The sequence below is a fragment of the Typopeltis vanoorti genome, chromosome 7 (assembly GCF_054136105.1).
Source record: "Typopeltis vanoorti isolate ZY-2024b chromosome 7, IOZ_Tvanoo_1.0, whole genome shotgun sequence".
NCBI lineage: Eukaryota > Metazoa > Arthropoda > Arachnida > Uropygi > Thelyphonidae > Typopeltis > Typopeltis vanoorti.
In genome coordinates this window covers 2,221,518-2,242,324 of record NC_143555.1, presented here as the reverse complement: position 1 = coordinate 2,242,324, position 20,807 = coordinate 2,221,518, and the positions used below count along the sequence as shown (strand labels likewise).

Here is a 20,807-nt window from a genome sequence, read left to right as displayed (position 1 = left end):
GATGAGAAAACAAAGTTTAGAACAATGATATTCAATATCATTTTAGACACAATATTAATATCTGTTTTAGAAAGATTTGAGCAAATAAAAACTTATGAACAAAATTCATTCATTCAATTCTTAATGATGAAAATAGTAGTGACATTGATGGTTTACTTCCGGAAAACATCAATTCACTGTTAGAAACTTTACAATTTTTAAAAGGAAGCAATTTGCAGAATATTGTTCCAAATACGCGGGTCATAAAAAAAATAAAAAAACTTACTGTAATTGTAGCAACTACACTTCCAGGTGTAGCAGTTTCCATAACTGATGCTTTATATTCATTCTTTTCAAACACAGGTGAATTATCATTTGTATCAATAATATTGACAGTCACTGTAGCAGTACTTGAAAGCTTAGGGTCTGTAAAAGCTTCTTTTGCAACCACCTGTAAGACAGTAAAATATAGATGCATATCAAATTAAGTCTATGAAAAATGAAATTAAAATGCAACCACCTGAAAGAATAATATATCAAATTAAGTCTATCAAATAGCAAATTAAAATGTCTCCTTAGCCCAGTGGTAAGAGGGATAGGACAATACCTTCATCTTTAAAATGCTCCAGTTCAATTCTCATTATGACGAGAATAATTTTATATTGATTTTTCGATTGAAGGCAATTTTCTTATGTGTTATAAGAAACTGTGCTATCAGATATAAGGATGACAATCCTGACCATCCTATGGTATGAGGATTCTCCTTATGGTTGTGATCATTGGTCTTTTAATTAGGAGCAAAGATCCCTTCATTTGAAAGACTGAGCAGTCCCACTCCAATATTACTCCATGCAAACAGTGAAAGTTTTATTTATTTGTGTGCGTGTGTGTGTGTGTGTGAGAGAGAGAGAGAGAGAGAGAGGGAGAGTGTGCATGGACTGCAATTCATATTCCCCTAATGGAAGTTGATTGGAGTTCCTCTGATTGTGATGTGTTGTTGCTCCTATAAGAGCATGCCTGCATGGAGGTTCTTAACTGATTTTGAAGATCCTACCAATCTTCCAAACCATTCTGGATGAAGAAGAGCAACATTTTCCCAAATTAACATTCTAAAGTTGAGTGTAGTATTTAAAAGGTTGATATGTTCATTGCTATCAATAATGTTTTTGGTTTCTGGGCTGCAGCAGTGCTTGCTGGAGCATCCCTACTAAACTAAAGGATGAAAAATTATCCATACTCAGAGGAAGTTTGTTCCAGTTCACACACCACACATGGGTGTTCATCTTCCAGAAAAGCAATGACTGTGCTCAGGATTGGAATCCTAGAGCTTTCCAGATACAATACTTAAACTTAGGTCATGTACCTGGAAGGAGACTTACTGCAACACCATTGACACTTGCAGGCAAGCCAACTAGCCAATTGATTTCCCTTGGCTGGGCAATCCAGGACCATCCATTTTGCTGAAGCAGTGACCAAAGCTGTGTGAGACTACCAGGAATCCCTTTCTGGATGTCCCGTTGCATGGTGTTAGATCGTACTTGGGGGGGGGGGGGGGTTAATATTACTTAATTCTGAATGTGTCTTATCACTACTTTCCTTGTGGTCAGGGATTGTAAGATTTTCCCTGGGTAAGAAACCCTAATGAATTTATATTTACACTGCATCAGTTAGAGTTATTATATCTCAGAAATATTTGGGCCTTCTCCTAAAATGTTGCAGTCATGGCCCCTTCTCTTTCTTATTGTAATATCTTTCTTTCCCCTTTGTCACGGTCCATAGTTTAGTGAGTGGCAAATGTCGTTCTCAAACACAAATTCAATACCAGGATTCCAAATGATAAAGCATAAAGTTTTATTTTACACTAATAGAATACATTAAACATGAAGTAATCAATTCATCAATTATCTTAATTAGATCAAACCACTTTTAAATAATATTATGAAAATCTCATAAATTGACATATTTAACATCCCCTAATAAAAGCATGCACTTAGGTAATTATTACAATTTTATCTAGACAAGAATCTCTGGGGAAACAGCCAAGGTAACATTTACATACTAGATTTAGCAAGAATCACTTGACATGGCTCTTCGGACTACCAGTCCAATGTCCTTAAAGTTACTCCAACAAATAAATTAGTTTCAGTTTTCTTTTCTGCAACACTGCTTAACGTGCTTTTCTTTCAGTGCTCTCACTTAACTTTAGAAAGGACAAAATTACCTTACCGTTTCTTGCCGCTCACAGTTTCACTGAATCACCATGAGTGAGTCATGTGTGTACCCTAGTTAGATCCTTGTTCACACTGCAGATTTTGCCTTCCTGTCTCATAGATTTATGCGCACTGGAATTTCGCCATGGTTGGGAACATCTGAGGTGCTTGTCTGGGATTTCTGGATCCTTCAAAGGGGAAACATCACGGTTCGGGCTTCACTTAGACTTGAGCTTACCCCTTCTGGTCGGAGATCATCCTCACGTCCTGCCTCCTTTCTTTTTACCCCATGCTCACTCCGTGTCTCTCTCTCTCTCTCTGTCTCCACTTCTCTCTCCCTTTCGATCATCCACTACCTTTTTCTTCAAAGGAGCTTACATTCACAGTCACATCAAGTTCCTTCATTGCGAACCCATGAGAGAGCTCCTCTCAGAGAGTTAGCTAAACCTTGCTTGTAAGGTTCCAATATGGGCCTATCAAGGTCATGATCTTAAGGCTCTTAGTCATTACATTTTTCTTTGTTTCTATTTCAATTTATTATTTTATTATTCACATATTATTTTCCCTCATTAAATTACACATATAAAATATTTCACAATAAACATTTCACAATATTTCCCCTTCAACGGGTGAATGGATATACACTTAATAAATACATATGAACTCAATATACAATTATATGATACACTTTACACTCGATATACAATCATTTTTGCTCGCTAAAGGGCTAGATGGTCGGTTGTGTTTTCAGAGAGCTCCCGAAAGCTAAGTATAATTTTGATTGAAAATTAGAACATAGGTTAAAATCATAACGTAATATTGCCTAATTTTGGTAGCTTGTTGTGTCTGTGTGGTTTTGGTGTGAATTCCATTATTTAATTTAGTATTTAATGATACATTTCATAGATTTAAATATGGCGCCAATGCAACGTAGGATAATGGTGTCCAAAAATACGACGCCATTGTTCAAAAACAATAATGTGAGAGAGTTTGTCCAATGTGATGTGTGTGGGATGTATGCATCCCCAAATGAGGCTAGAGTTTGGATTGAAAGTGATAGTGGTGGGAGAATGTGCAGAAAGTGTAAGCTAAGAGAGGAGTTGAAGTATGTGTCAGGTTGTGAGAGAGTTATGGTTGAAGAAAGCCAGAATGTGAGTGAAAATAGTGGCTTGATAGGGAATTGCGATGTACAAGATAGCAATGGGAGTGGTGATCAAAGAAAGAGTGAAAGCAACTATACAGAGAGAAAAAATGGTTTGAATGATAAAAAAAAATGAGGAATTATTTGTAGGAAGTGAGATCTAGGTTGCACACAGTGATACAAAATGCGCAGCAGCAATTACAGCACCTGCAAAACTCTTTCCAGAGTGATTCGGCTAACGTAAATAAACAGCGTAAGAGTACGAGAGTTTCTGAAATGAAGAAAAGAGTGTTATATGGTGACTCGTTATTAAGAGGAGTGATAGATGGGAGTTTAATTAAATCATACATACCGGGTGCGAAATTTGAGGATGTAAGTGAGAGTATTAGAGCACAAAAACAGAGGGTGAAAGAATTGATAGTTGTGGCAGGTACAAATGAATTGAAAGGAGATAAATTTTTTATGAGAGGGGACTTGAAAGTATTGTTAAAGGTAGAGAAAGAAAGGAGTGACAGAGTTAGAATGGTGAGTCTGTTGCCGCAGTATGACAGAGAGGAGTTTAGGAGGAGGGCCATAATCACAAATTACATTATGCGCAGGTCATGCAGACGGTGTGGTGTGGAATTCGTGGACGTGTGGAATGAGTTTGATGGGCGAAAGGATTTATACAAGATGGATGGCCTGCATTTAAATGGACTTGGTGTGCGGAGACAGGAAATAGTGTTGCTGAATGAAGTGAAAATGGATGTGCAGAACCAGGGAAACTAGAACTACCAAGAGGGGGGGGGGAGTGAATATGCGGACATCAGTGAGACAGTTGAGTGTAAGAATGTATATAATGTACCCAAGCCAGCACTAAGGACAAAAAAATGGGAATATGACATTTAGAATAACGCATCAAGATAGGGGTGGGACAGAGGGATCACTGCATTTCATGTATACTAATGCCAGGAGTATTAGGAACAAGAAGGAAGAATTTTTGGCCTTGATTGGCTCTTCCTGGCCACAGGTTATTGGCATTAGTGAAACATGGCTGACGAAAGATGATATAGTTAGTGAGATAGAATGTGTAGGTTATAGTGTGTTTAGGAGGGACAGAGAGAATAAAATGGGGGGGAGGGGTGTTATTGATGACAGCTGATGAACTGTAGCCAAGGAGAATTGAAGTTGTATCACAGGATAGTGAGAGGAGCTCGTTTGAGGCTATTTGGTGTGAGATTGAGACTGGCAGAATAAAATATACAGTTGGGTGCTGCTATAGACCAGGTGATGAAATAGATAGTGGAGATAATATGCATAAACAAATTGATGAAATGAGTGGAAAGGAGGGTAATTATTATGGGGGATTTCAACTATGGTAACATTGATTGGAAGGAGGAGAGGACACATGTGAGGAAGGAAATGGATTTTATTAAATTATTAAGGGATAACTATCTGAGACAGCATGTAATTGAAAATACTAGGGGTGTGAGAGTGCTTGACCTGGTAATAGCATCTGAGAATTTGACTGTAATGAATATGACCATATTACCACCTATTGGTGAGAGTGATCATAAGGTCTTGACCTGGGAGGTGACTAAAGGTGTGGAATTTTCGATTAAGACAGGGTATATGTGGAATTACCGTGCTGGCAAGTATGACAAGCTTAGGAGATTGCTTCCATCAGTGCCATGGCATGTACAACTGCAAGGGCTGGACGTCGATAGAGCATGGGAAGTGGTCAAGGAGCATTTACAGGAGGTTATGGCTGATTGTATACCTAGGGTCTGAATAGTAAAACAAGTAGGGGTTAAATGGATGAATAACACCATTAAGCTAGAGCTGAAAAAAAAGAAACAACTGTGGAGGGAATTTAAAGAAAGGGGGTGACCTGCAGGCACATGAACGGCATAAAGTGCAGGCCAGAAGGGTAACGAGTGTGGTAAAAAAAGCAAAAGCAAATTATGAAAGGAAACTAGCTATGCAAGCTAAAGAGAATCTCAAACAGTGCTGTAAGCAAGAAAAAAACTGTACACGGCAAAATGATTTTAAGTAATGATGATGGTAAGGAGGTCACTGAATCAGTCGATATAGTGGAGTTACTGAGCGCGCACTTTGCAAAAGTATATCATCCAGGTGGTGACATTGAAAAAATGAAGGAACCATTAGTTTATACGGGAATTGTGATGAATGAAGTGGAGGTGAATAGTCTATTACAGAACCTTAATGTGAATACATCTGTGGGATTAGATGGTATACCGGCACGGGTCTTGCATGAAGCGGCTAAGGAATTATCAGTGCCCTTGACCATGTTGTTTAATCTGAGTCTCGGGTCTGGTTTAGTCCCGAAGGTGTGGAAAGAGGAGAAAATAGTTTCACTGCATAAAGGAGGATCCAAGACCACGGTTGCAAATTACTGACCGATCAGCATATCAGGAGTCGTTGTCAAGGTCTTGGAGAAAGTAGTCAAGGGAAAAATACGGGAATAGATTGATGAAAATGAGATACTGTACAGGGGACAGCATGGCTTTGTGAAGGGTAGATCATGCCTCAGTAACTTGCTCAAGTTTTATAACAAGGTGACGGCTGAACTGGATAAGGGTAATGGATTTACAGTGATACTGCTAGACCTGGCAAAGGTGTTTGACAGGATACCACATGGAATTCTAATCCGTAAACTACAACATATGGGAAGAATGGATATAGGACTGGTATAGTGAATGCAGAAGAGATATCTTCTGCATTCACTATTGCCCTACCCAACTTTGCATCATCAGCGAACAAATGAACTGTTCCACGTAGATCCTTCCCTATATCATTAATGAACAGATTAAACAGCAGTTGTCAAAAATCTTGCAGGATGACTTGGATAGATTGGAGTTCTGGGATAAGGAGAATGGATGTCAATTTAATGTGACAAAATGTAAGATTATGCATTTTGGGGTGAAAAGATTAGCAGCAGTATACCACATTGGTGGAACTGTACTCCAGGAGATTGATGAGGCCAGGGACTTGGGAGTGTTGGTGGATAGGGAGATGAAGTTTAGAGGGCACATTGCAAAAGTAGCTAAATCAGCTGATCAACTCACTTGGTTGTTGAAAAATACCTTGACGAGCAGAGACAAGCAAGTTATTGTACCTTTGTACCAAGCCTAGATAAGACCTCATCTCGACTACTGTGCCCAGATTTGGTCACCTCGGTTACTTCTTGACGGGGAGGAGGTGGAGAGGATCCAGAGGCGAGTGACCAAGATGATAGCAGGTCTATGGAATGAACCATATGAGAACAGGTTGAAGATTTGTGGGTTGCAGAAACTAGTTGATAGGTGGAAAAGCAGAGATATGATTGATACCTTCAAATTGCTAAAGGGATTCTATAGGAATAATTCAGAGGATATTTTTGAGATCAGGACTGGTGGTGGGAGAACTAGGGGACACCTTTGGAAGCTGGGCTCTTTACTTTTAGAGTGGTAAATGAGTGGAATAAGCTGCCAGAGTCTGTTGTGGGTGCTATGACGGTGAGTGAGTTCAAGGCAAGGTATGATAGATACTGTGAGAATGTCATATAGTTGTGTGGACATGATGGCCTCCCTCGATGAGTCTAAGGACTCCCTGGAGTCGCCCGAAATAATAATAATATGATACACTTTACTTTACCCCCTTTCCTTATTTCTTTCCAATACAATTTTGAACAGCAGTACAGGTATTTTCTCTGGTTTAAAGCTCCTTTCATTGTTAGATCACAATTGAGTGTCTGTCTAGTAAAGGCAGGCCTCGTTCACGATCTAACAATGGCAAACACCGTGACAAGACATTGGATATCAGTGATGGTGGTCTGTAACTTACATTAGTAAAAAAAAAAACTCCAGAGAAGATAGCACAGAATATGTAATAAAATACGGACAAATATAGATAGTACCATCAATAGGAGGTCCCTTCTACCAAGAACAGGTACCTCACATGTAAGAAAGAGTAGAGTTCGGGGAGTCATCAGAAGAACGAGAAATATAAAATATAATCCAGGAAATGAAAAGCATGATGAAGAAAAAGGAAGTGCAGTAAGAAGAGTGGTCAATCCAACCAAAGAAAATTCAATGAAGTGGGTGGTTATAGTAGTAGGGTTCAACACAAACAAACTATCGATATTCTTTAATGAGCTCTTTGTCAGCATATATCATACTGATTTAAACTGGTCAAAATTTTTTTCTGTTTTCAAGGCTATCATTAAACAAGGGTCAGGCAAACTTATTAGGAGTGAAATGAATGAATGGATGATCAGATGAATGAGGAGTATTAAATGCAAGTTAGGAAAGTTACAAAACTGAAGTGCAGTATGAGAGGAGACTGGCCAATCAGATCAAAGAAAATTTAAGGGATTTCTACTATATCACAAGCAAGAGGGTGAATGATTAATATGGTAACTGGTTATGATAGGTAAGCTGACTATGGTAAAGCTCTTGTCGTTATATAGCATACTGGTATAAACTAGTCAGGGGCATAGTCAACTATTCCTTAAAACTACATAGTGATATCATCCATTCCTGCTGCCGGAAGTTTTTCCCCACACTTGGTCCACCTTTACCACGAGTTGCCTCAGTCCTGAAGATACTTCAGGCACAAACTTTGTTTGCTTATGCTTGGATAAAGGATTAAACTAAATTTATTATAGCCTAACCAAGTGGGAAAAATGTTCCAACATCTTTCTCTAAATCCAGAGTAATTTAATAATAAGGTGAGACACCTTTTATCAACTCGTATAGGTAAATATGACTTCTCCATGCTTCCACCTTAGTATCACCACCTCTGGATCTGGCTCCCACTGACGAGCCCTCAATAAAGGTCGAAACCGGTCTGGATAGAAATGGAATGAAATGGATAAGCATCATACATGTCTGCAAGGAGATGTGTTTTGCATTATGGGAGATACTAAGAGAAGTAGTGATGAGAGCTTGATACACCTTTACCACGAGTTGCCTCAGTCCTGAAGATACTTCAGGCGCAATCTTTCATTCCTGGTCTATTAATTTTCTCCAACTAGTGATATAGAGTAGCCCCATTGTGCCATGATCAATTCCTAATCATTCAACCTCTTTATTACACAGCTCATCAAACCCATGATAGTGATGTTAGTTGACTACAGAACCTCCCATAGTTGTCTGCCTTAAATTTCAAAGATATATCCTCTCCTGAGAGTACCCCCCCCCCCCGAAACCAGTACATCACAGTTATACTCAACTATGGTGATAGTGTCGATAACTCATTCCCAACTATATCCCATGAGAGTATCCGAATCCAACAATTTAACACCTTGTGTTGCTCCCAAAACATGTTATCAAGTTAGTTAACACTAAGAAAACTAAAAATTTGCTCTCCTTATTTCTGTAAACTATCTCTGCTTTCCAATCCATATTCAAATAAATCTCCCATTAGGATTACTTCCTTTAATATTGTGGAAAGCTCTGTAGTCAGTTAGCATCATTATGTTGGATAGATGAGCTGAGCAGAAAACATGTTGGCAGCACATGGAAATTCAAAAGGCAATAGCTGACACAAGCAATGTATAACTGCATACCAAGGGTTAAGCAAGAAAATAGTGTAGGAGTGAAATGAATGAACTGTGAAATCAAGCAAGATGTGTTGGAAAAGAAAATACTGTGCAGGAGGTACAATACAGTTGGTGATGATTGGTAGTAACAGTATAAAGTGCAGGCTTTAGCATACTATGTAGATTATAACATAGCTTGTTTCTTTGTGTACTCTAGATGATGACCTTGATATGAAGGTCAAAACTTCTGGCAATTATTTTGGTTTATATTAAACTGAAGTTCTACTAAAATGGTAATTGTTTCCATAATTGTTTGAAAAAAAAATGAATGCTGATCACAATGTAAATATGAAAGAAAGAATTTTGTGAGTGCAAGCAGTGTGAATGAATTCAAGAATAAGTATTGCCAAGCCAGAGGGTGGAAGGCCTAGGACTTGTTGGATAGATTATATCCAAAACCTTGGGTGGACACGTTTGGGAGTACCACCAGAACACCTGAACTTGGTTGTGGAGGATCATGACCATTGAAAGTTTCTCTTGCAGCTGCAGCCCCCCCCCCCCCCACACACACACATACAACTCAATTAGGAAAGGTGGGCCTTGAAGATGGATGGATGGATATCATCCCACAATGTATTTTTTTTTTTCTTTTACTGACTACATATCCAAACACCCTCATCATCATGTAGCTTCATCAGTGAGAGGGTGCAGCACTATGTCCTTCCAGTTCTCTCTGTTGGTGGCTTTCCTTTTTGTTTCTGCATAGCCATGTGATCCTGTCCATGATCTTATATCTTCACACCATGTCCTTCATTATTTACCTCTTGATCCTTTTCCCATAATTTTTCCTTCTAAAACTGTTAGTATCCGTCTTGCTGAACCTTTCAGTACATGTCCTGTCAATCTCATCTTTTTCTGGATCATTTCTTGTAATAAGATCTCTGTGTTCTCATTCTCTGTAGGACATCTGTATTTGTCACATGTTCTGTCCATGAGATTTTCAGAACTCTTCTATAGCATCACATTTCAAAGGCCATTATCTGTTGTCTTACTCTCTTCTTGAATACCCAAGTCTCACTTCAATATGTGAAAATTGGCCATACTAATATTCTTATCATTCTTTTCTTTGTCTCGATACTCACAAAACTTCTGAGCAGATCTTTATTTTTCCAGAAGGATTCTTTAGCTATAGCTGTTCTTATTTTTATTTTTTTATCTTGCTTTCCATCTGCAGTAAAGTAGGTGCCTAAATATTTGTATTCTGTTGTATGTTCAAATTTCATATTGCTTATGAATATTTCTGGCTTGGATCTGTTTTCTTTTGAGATTTTCATAAATTTGGATTTATTATTATTATTATTATTATTATTAAACAAGACCTCATGGAGTCAAAGACTCATCTAGGAGGTCCTTTTATCTTACACACACACACACATCTCATCATACAGTGTCTTAAACACATTCAAACTACTTGCAGACACCACGCTCTCAGGCAAGGCATTCCAATCACTCACAACTCTGCACGAAAAAAACCTGCCTCTCACTCCCTTACTCACACCCTCCTTATACAGTTTCCAGGGATGACCTCTGGTTCTCCCCTGATCTCCCACTATTCTCTGTAGAACTTCTCCACCATTGATCCTATAACAACCCCTTACCAACTTGTAGGTCTCTATCATATCTCCCCTCTTCCTTCTCTCCACGAGACTCTGCAAATTACATCTTTTCAATCTTTCCTCATACTCAACATTCCAGAGGTCAGAAACTACCTTAGTCAGTTGCCTTTGGACCCTTTCCAACATCTCTTCATCCTTCTGAAAACCCGGTGACCAAATCTGGGCACAATAGTCCAAGTGTGGCCTAATCAAAGCCTTATACATTGGAACAAGTATCTCCCTACTTCTACATGTCAGTGTCCTCCGCATCATTCCCAGAAGTCTTTGTGTTGTCTTCACAATTTTGGCGATGTGTCCCCTAAATTTTAGATCCTTATCCACTATCACCCCCAGATCTCTTATTTCCTCTACTTCCAACAATATATTCTCACCAAGCATAAATTCTGCATCTCATCTTTGTTTTCCAAATTTTAAAACTTTACATTTTGCAACATTGAACTCACATCCCCATTTGCTTGCCCAATCACTCAATTTATTCAAGTCTTCTTGCAAGGCCACAACATCTTCACTACTCTTTATGGTTCGTCCCAACTTTGCATCATCTGCAAACAACTGAATATCTCCATCCAAATCTTCACCAATATCATTAATATATAAGTTAAATAGTAATGGTCCTAAAACAGACCCCTGAGGCACTCCACTAGTGACTTTCCTTTTCCTGGATATTGCACCCCCATACACAACTTGTTGATACCTATCAGATAGCCAGTCTCCAATCCAATGCACTAATCTAATATTCAACCCCATCTGCTCTAGTTTGACTGTCAACTTATCATGAGGTACTCTATCAAAAGCCTTTGCGAAATCCAAGTATATTACTGTGTATCCTTCTCCTCTGTCCAAGGAAGCAGTCACTTTATTGTAATAAGTAAGAAGATTACTAAAACATGACCTCCCTTTAGCAAATCCATGCTGTCCATCAAAGATTATACCATTGTTGTCAGATTTCTTTTTTCTTCAATGTGTTTATCTTGTTTTCTCTTTTATACTCTTCTTATAAATGATGATTGTGTTCCATTTTGTACTGCCTTTTCCATAGTGCATGTTTAATCTCAAAAATCATTACCGCATCTGTTCTCCTTAATCTCCTTCCTAACCTTTAAACTACATTCACCCATTGTTGCTGTTTAACATTTCTTGATTAGGGCTCAAACAATATTTCCTTTCAACCCAATTCCTTTTTTCATACTACTGCTTCATGCTCTCTCCCCTGAGTATTGCATAATCACCTGCTGTGTATTTCCACATATTTGCTTTCCTCAGAGAAGCACTCACATCAACACAACTGTTGCCTTTTTTTCTTTCTAGAACTAAATGATTACAAACGTGTTCCACTCGATTTCTCCCACCCTCTCTCGAATTTCATGCAACATCCCTGTATATCAGTTTAATTATATAACAAAGTACACAACATAGTCAGACCACATTCACTCACAGAAAAGACATATTACATGCACTGGCAGAGGTAACTGAAATCAAGTAATGTATATTTATGATAATAAAATTTCTGTCTATATATGTGAAATTAAGTGCTCATTAATCCAAAAGTATGGGATCTACTATATGCTTAAGAATTCTAAATATAATCTTAAGAAATCTAAATTATGACATACATATACTTCTCTAACCATTATGTTAAATTTCATGAATATGAATGTTTAATCAAATTATGTATAACATTTTGCTATATAAATGAAAGAGAAGCAGCATTTTTGTTTAAATTCATAAAGATTCCTTAGTATTCACAATTGCTGAAGTTAGTACTTACCAATAAAATGAATTTTCTTTGGTTTGGATTCTCATAATCTAGTGGACCATTTGCAACCCTAATACTAACTGATGTTGATCCAGTAGCTAATGGTGGCTCTACATTAAATATCTTTGAGTCATCAACCATTTCGATATTGAATACTGAATTTGAACCCTAAAATTTATGTCCATTGTTAGTAAAATAAATTATTGCGGCACAAATAACAAGAACATTTTAATTCTACTAAAATATTCAAGAGACTTGAATTTAATGTTAAGTTTTTTTTCTTTTTTTTTTTACAATAAGGCATTACATTTTTCAGTCTTGAAGGATTTGATGTAAACCAACTTATCTTTTTTTTTTTGGGGGGGGGGTATAAATTTTCTCTTTTGTGGCAGGCTCAATGGCCTATCACTGCCAAGTAACTTGGCTTTTTAGAAAACTAAAACAGCTTATGATAGGGTGATTAATTCTTTACCTGCATTGTATGCTTTACATGTTTTTGTTTTTTTAATTGGTATGACACTAATTCACCTTTAACTGAAAGTACTGACAGAAGACTCTGTTATAGTTGGGATTGGAACCTAGTGCTTTCCAACCAAATGATATTGTCTATACACATATATATTATGCAGGAGAAATTGTCTTTTTTTTCTCCTTCCTTGATGGGATGTTTTCCTATATTTTGCTCAGTGCAGATCAAAATTTGCTAATGTGGAAAATGAATGTGAAGATAAAATTCAACTATATAAGAGTGATGGACTGTATCTGAATGGTTTTGATGCAAGTCATTTGGAGAGACTGCTGATGCTGCTGGTAGGGTGATGTGTAGTGAGTGCAGAGAATGAATCTGAGCAAGTAAGAAGTGATATGAGAGTGAGGGAGTAATGAAGGAGAGATTGAAGTGGTGCTTATGAATGAAGAAGTAGGTAGCATGAGTGTAATGAATGAAAGAATAAGTGTGCAAGACAAACAGGGAGACTCAGGGTTGAGAGGGGAACACAACACGAGAAAGGTTGATGCTCCAAAAGAATATGAAGATGTGCATAGACAAAAAGGAAAGTGGGATGACCTGGGATGTAGGGAAAAAAACAGTTGGATTTGAAGAGGGTTCTGGGATGAGTAAGTAGGAAAAGAAATGGCTTCAGGAAAGTATGGAGAAGTCACATCAGATAAGTGGTATCAGTGAAACTTGTTATAGATCTGGGAATGAGCTGTTATGTTTGTATACAAATGCTAGTAGTATCAAATACAAGGGAAATGAAATGAAATGGCTGCAGTGATTGAGTACATTCACAAAAAAATTGTTGGAATAAATGAGACATGGTTGGATGAGGATGACATCCTAACAAGAAAAGAGATGGAAGGGTGTGATGTATTTCTTGAAGATAGAAAAGGTAAAAAGGGAAGTGGAGTGCTATTGATGAGAGAAAAAGAGCTAAGACCATACAAGGTACAGATGCAAAGTAAAATTAGTGTTAATGGTTTTGAGGAGTATGGTGTGAGACAGAGGCGAATAGAATGAAATGCCTTGTCGGATGCTACCGTACGATCTAGTAATGTGGAGGGTAGTGTAGTGACCAGGAAATGTATAAACAAATTAACCAAACAAATGGGAAAAGGGTGATCATTATGGTTGATTTTAATTATGGCACTATAGACTGGGATGATGAGATAGCAATTGGAAGTAAAGAAAATGAGCTTCTTGAGTTTTGGAGGGAAAACTACCTCAGGTATATGCAACAGAGGGCACATGAGGATTGAGGATCTTGGATTTGATCATCTCATCAAAGGATGTTATTATAAATGAAGTGTCAAATTTCCTTTCAGTTGGTGAGAGTGATCATGAAATGATTATCTGGGTAGTTGTCAGCCATGTGAGGACTTCTGTGAGGAAAGGGTATATGTGGAACTACAAGGCTGATGATTATGAGAAGCTCAGGAGACAGCTTGGAGCTGTAGCATGGAATGAGGAGTTGGGTGGAAAGGAGATGAACACTGCTTGGTTGATATTCAAGAACATTCACAAAGGCACATGCTCCCTGTGTGAAATATTATTATTTTCATTATTACGGGCAACTCCAAGGAGCCTTTAGGCTCCTTGGAGTTGGGCTCCTCAGGCTCATCAAGAGAGGCCCTGAACATCATTTTATCAACTATTCAACATTCACACAGTATCTATCATACTTTGCCTTGAACTCATTCACAGTCATAGCACCCAAAACAGACTCAGGCAGCTTATTCCACTCATTCACCACTCTAAAAGTAAAAAACCTAGCTCTAACACCCTTACTAACCACACTCTTCCCCAGCTTCCATGGATGGCCCCCTAGTCCTCCCACCACCAGTCCTGTTCTCAAAAATATCCTCTGAATTAATCCTATAGAAAATCTCAATCATATCCCCCCTCTTCTGCCTATCAAACAATTTCTGCAACCCACAAATCCTCAACCTGTTCTCACAAGGTTCATTCCATAGACCTGCTATCATCTTGGTCACTCGCATCTGGATCCTCTCCACCTCCTCCCCATCTAGAAGAAACCTAGGTGACCAAATCTAGTTGAGATGGGGTCTTATCAAGGCTCGATACAGAGGAACAATAACTTGCTTGTCTCTGTTCATCAATGTATTTTTTTAGCAGCCAAGTGATTTGATGAGCTGATTTAGCCACTTTTGCAATGTGTCCCCTAAACTTCAACTCCCTATCCACCAACACTCAATCCCTGGCCTCATCAATCTCCTGGAGTACCGTTCCACCAATGTGGTATACTGCTGCTAATCTTTTCATCCCAAAATGCATAACCTTACATTTTGCCACATTAAATCGTCATCCGTTCTCCTTAGCCCAGTCCTACAATCTATCCAAATCATCCTGCAAAATTCTGACATCATCTGCATTCACTATTAACCTACCCAACTTTGCATCATCAGCAAACAAATGAACTGTTCCTCTCAGATCCTTTCTTATATATCATTAATGAACAAATTAAATAGTAGTGGTCCAAGAACAGAACCTTGCAGCACACCACTAGTCACAGGCCATCTTTTGGACTCTACTCCTGAATAAACTACTCTCTGATATCTCTCCGTCAACTACTCACCTATCCATCTCACCAACCCTATATCCATTCCCTAAATATGACATAGCCTGCCAGAAAAAAGACAATTTAGAATCCTCTGCTTTTCACCTTCTCTGACTCAAAATTTCCTTGCCCAATTTAGTAACTTTCATCTGTTGCATTTACCAGCCTCCAAACACTGATAACCCCTCAAATCACTTCTCATTCCATTCTATGTAAGTTGACCACCTGCAATCCAGCTATACAAAGACTGAAGTCATCTTCCTAAACCTGAGCATCCATATAATTCCAACTGGCTCCTCTACTTCAATACCATTGACCAAGCAAGAAGAGAAGCAGAAATCTTTGCTATAAGTATTAATTATAGGATTAATTCAGAGAATATTTTTGAGATCAGCACTGGTGATGGGAGAACTAGGGGACACCTATGGAAGCTGGGCAAGAGTGTAGTTAGCAGGGGTGTTAGAGCTGGGTTCTTTACTTTTAGAGTGGTAAATGAGTGGAATAAGCTGCCAGAGTCTGTTGTGGGTGCTATGACGGTGAACGAGTTCAAGGCAAGGTATGATAGATATTGTGAGAATGTAATCGCATAGTTGTGTGGACATGATGTTTAGGGCCTCCCTCGATGAGTCTAAGGACTCCTGGAGTCGCCTGAAATAATAGTAATAATAATCCAGGGGAAGAGCTGACTACTACCGGGTGCGTCCCCAGGTGGCGGATCGAGGAACAGCCTTCAGATATGGAGGTTAGCTGCGATATAAGCAGAGCAATCTGGCGAATAAGCAGCCGTGGACCAACAGCGACTGAGCTATCAGGGCATGGGGGGAGCAGAAGTGGCAACTCTGTCTCACTTAAAACCTCACAAAGCCCAATGAAAACTCGGTGACATGGCGAGTAGTGCCGCCATTAAATAAGCACCTGCTGGGGTCACTGCCCCTGACATGGGGAAGCAGCATTGTCAGTACTGACACAAGGTTGAAGCCAAATGATGATGGAAAAGCTTGTGATCAGAGATTTGCAGATGGCAATATGATTATATTGTGTACGTCTGTAATACTGCGAATCAGAAAGCAAACGGAGAAACTACTGCTCTACCTTATCTCCAGAACCACCACCATGGCGAGCAAACCAAACCCTTACAATTGGCCCCAAGTTCCCGGCGTCCCTTAAATGGGACAGGGGTGCGAAGAATCTCTGGGCTCAAAATGGTGTCCACTTTTAAAATTGCAACTTGGAATGTCAGAACTCTGTACGAAGCTGGCAAATTAAGAAATTTGCCAAGAGAAATGAAGAGGCTGGGCATCTGGATTTTGGGAATTTGCGAGACAAGATGGCCAGGATCTGGAAAGTGTCAACAAGATAATATGACAATGTATTACTCTGGGAATGATGAGAACAAACATTGACATGGTGTAGCTGTAATAGTAGATGAAGAAATCAATAAATCAGTAATAAATTGGATTCCATTTTCTGAAAGGATAATGCTGTTACAACTTAAGGGAAACTCCGTTAACATAAATATCATCCAAGCTTATGCACCCACAGCTGACAAAAGTGAAGAAGATGTTGAAGAGTTTTATGAACACCTAAAAGAGATTAAAAACCTAACAAAGAAACATGATATAAACATAGTGATGGGTGACTTCAATGCAAAAGTGGGAAGAGGGGGTGATGGAGAAATTGTTGGCGAACATGGCTTAGGCACCAGAAATGACAGAGGAGATTGCCTAGTCCAATTCTGTCAGGAAGAAGATCTATCAATAGCAAATACCTGGTTTAAACTTCCACCCAGAAGACTGTACACTTGGAAATCGCCTCAAGATAACCAACATAATATTGTCAGAAATCAAATTGATTATATACTGATAAATAAAAGATTCCACAGTAGTATAAAGAGTGCAAAGACTTATCCTGGGGCAGATATCTCATCAGACCACAATCCCATAGTTGCAGAAGTACGTCTTAGATTAAAATCAGCTAAAAAATCACAAAAGCAGAAAAAGAAAATTGATGTAGAAAAACTGAAAGACCCGAACATAAATAAAAGTGGCAAGACACAGCTTAACCTGTGATTACAACAGATTAACATAGAAGAAAATAAAAGTGTGGAATCTCTTTGGAATAGCTTAAAGAATGCTATCGTAACAACAAGTATTGAAGAAGTAGGTTATGTGAATAATATAAAACAACAGGAATGGATGACAGATGAGATTCTTTCTCTTATTGATACAAGAAGAATGTATAAAAACAAAGACCTAGCCAGGTAAACAGAAACACATAACATCATCAAGAAAAAAATAAAAGAAGCCAAGGAAAATTGGATGAAAAATTTATGTACTGAAATTGAACTGCTTCAGAAGAAACATGATAATTTCAATCTGTATAAGATAATCAACGAAATTTCCAGAAAACTGAGGAAAAAGCAAATAGTGTCTCTAAGAGACGAAAATGGAAAAATAGTTCTAGAAGAAGAGAATAAAGCACAGATTTGGATAAAATATGTAACAGAACTTTTCAATGATACTAGACAGAAGCCTATAAATATAAAAGATAACATTCAAGGACCAGCAATCATGAAATGCGAAATAGAGAATGCTATACGAACAAGTAAAACAGGAAAAGCCAGTGGACCAGATGGTGTGCAAACAGAATTTTTAAAATTAATAGAACCAGATAACATCAAACTTCTTGAAAAACTATTTAATAAAATATATGAAAGTGATGAATTTCCATCAGATTGACTCAAATCTACATTTATCACTATCCCAAAGAAACCCAAAGCAAATTCCTGTGGTGACTTCAGACTTATTAGTCTAATGAGCCAAACATTAAAAATATTTTTGAAAGTAATTCAGAATCGCATTTATACAAAAAGTGGAGAAACTCTAAGTGAAACACAATTCGGCTTTCGGAATGGTTTTGGTACTAGAGAGGCCCTTTTCTGTATCTAAATATTGATACAAAAATGCATAGAAAAACAGAAATCTGTCTTTATGTGTTTCATAGATTTGAAAAAGCATTCGACAAAGTCAGACACACTAACTTAATAGAAATCCTTCAACAAATAAGGCTAGATGAACAAGACATAAGACTAATAACAAATCTGTATTGGAATCAGTCAGCTACCGTTCAATTAGACAACATTACCACCAGTGATATTAACATTAAAAGAGGAGTGAGACAAGGATGTGTGCTCTCACCACTCCTGTTCAACATATATGCAGAGGTAATCTTTAAAAAAGCATTGGAAGAATGTTCAGAGGGAATCACAATAAATGGAAAAATTGTTAGCAACCTTCGATATGCAGATGACACCGTGCTAATTGCAGATAATATTATGGATCTCCAAAAACTCATTGACAGAGTATACATAGAAAGCCAAAGAATGGGAATAAATATAAACATCAACAAGACAAAATACATGATCATCAGCAAACATCCAGCCTCATCAATGAAACTGACACTCAATGGGAAAAATATTGATCAAGTGTCAAGATATAAATATCTTGGTTGCTGGCTTAACGAACGGTGGGATCCAGAAATAGATATAAAGACAAGGATTGAAGTTGCACGGCAGTCCTTCATGAAAACGAGAACACTATTCTGCAATAAAGACCTAAACATGGAAGTCAGATGCCGAATGCTGAAATGCTACGTGTGGTCTATTCTGCTCTATGGAGTTGAAACATGGACATTGAAGGCGACAACCATCAAGAAAATCGAAGCCTTTGAGATGTGGCTGTACAGAAGAATGCTAAAGATATCATGGACAGAAAAAATTACCAATAGATGTCTTAAAATCCATTGGCAAAGCTAAACATCTTGTACAAATAATCAAGAAACGAAAAACATCATATCGTGGCCACATCATGAGAAACAGCAAAACCAACTTCTACAAACTATTTTGATAGGAAGAATTGGTGGCAAAGGAACTAGAGGAAGAAAAAGAATATCAACTATGTATACTCTGTCAATGAGTTTTTGGAGATCCATAATATTATCTGCAATTAGCACGGTGTCATCTGCATATCGAAGGTTGTTAACAATTTTTCCATTTATTGTGATTCCCTCTGAACATTCTTCCAATGCTTTTTTAAAGATTACCTCTGCATATATGTTGAACAGGAGTGGTGAGAGCACACATCCTTGTCTCACTCCTCTTTTGATGTTAATATCACTGGTGGTAATGTTGTCTTGATGGTTTGACAACATCAAGACGTGGACAGGAAAGAGCAGTGCACAACTGTTCAGATTAGCACAAGAGCACAGTTTGTTCGCCAAGATGGTCGCTGACCTTCGATAGAAGATAGCACAATAAGAATAATAATAATAATAAGTATTGTCCTAACACAAATTCTACATCTACCCACTCAAATTCCTGATGACCCCCCCCCCCTTTACTCTCCAAATACTCTATCTCTTTTTGACCAGTTTCACCAGAGAGGTCACTTCCTTATCAGCAACTCAGACTACAATCATGTACAAGTCTCCTCTCTCTCACAGAATGCCCCTTCCTCCAATTAACCAGTTGGATAGTGCCTGATCTAGTAATAGCATCAAAAGATATACCCATAATCAAGTTAGGCACTTGACTGTGCAGAAGGTTGCTAAACATGTGGACTTCTCTGTCAAAACAGGTTTATGTTGAACCATAAAGTTGGTGATTATGATAGAATTAGGAAGCATATTGGAGCAGTGCCATGACTTGAGAAGCTACAAGGAAAGAATGGCAGTAGTGCATGGAAAGTGGTTAGGGACTGTTTGAGAGAAGCAGTATCAGGCTGCATACCCAAAGCCAGGAGGATAAACCAAATGGGGGTTAATTGTACAAGAACGGATATAAACACAGACAACTGAAATCATCTACCACCCATGGGATCCAGATGGCATTTTTGTCAACTAGGGAGGATAGCTTTTGAGGCAGTAATACTTGTATGATGTAGAAGAGCCCACATTATGAAAACAGCTGTACTTTGGGAAGGTGGGTTTTGCTTTTCTGGTAGGTGCAATATGTTATCTTTAAACAGCTTCCTCCTTCTCGACTTCAACCTTCCATGTGATTGTAGATACAAACAATTGCCTCTATTTTTGACATTTTCAATTTTAGATTTTTTCACATCACTCAACTTAAAATTAACTCCTAGTGAAGAAGATGTAGCTCAGTTGGTATAAATGAATCCCTTTAGTCAGAAAGACTTGGGTTTGATTCACGTCCATGACACGAGGAACCTTTACCTGGTCTCTTTCAACTAAAGGCAAGTTAAAGAGGTAGAGGTCTCAAAAAGAGGTAGAGGTTTTTTTTTCACCTGGAAACTCAGGTTTTTCATCCCTCAGAACAGGCAAACCAGTTCCTGTGAACACACACACACACACACGGATTTACAGCCATGAATATTTATGACAATATGTGGAAGAGATAGGATTTTCACTACATGTCGTTATGCCTG

At 38.2% G+C, this 20,807-nt stretch overlaps 1 protein-coding gene across 1 annotated transcript in view; it reads right to left on the bottom strand.

Annotated features, from left to right (window-relative positions):
- Cad87A (cadherin 87A) overlaps positions 1-20,807 on the bottom strand; it is a 1,045,423-nt gene that overhangs the window by 600,869 nt on the left and 423,747 nt on the right. The window contains exons 13-14 of the mRNA XM_090395555.1: positions 12,299-12,454; positions 266-430 (exon numbers count right to left, since the gene is read on the bottom strand). Coding sequence (XP_090251681.1) covers positions 266-430; positions 12,299-12,454 — 321 coding nt within the window. The remainder of the gene's footprint in view (positions 1-265; positions 431-12,298; positions 12,455-20,807) is intronic.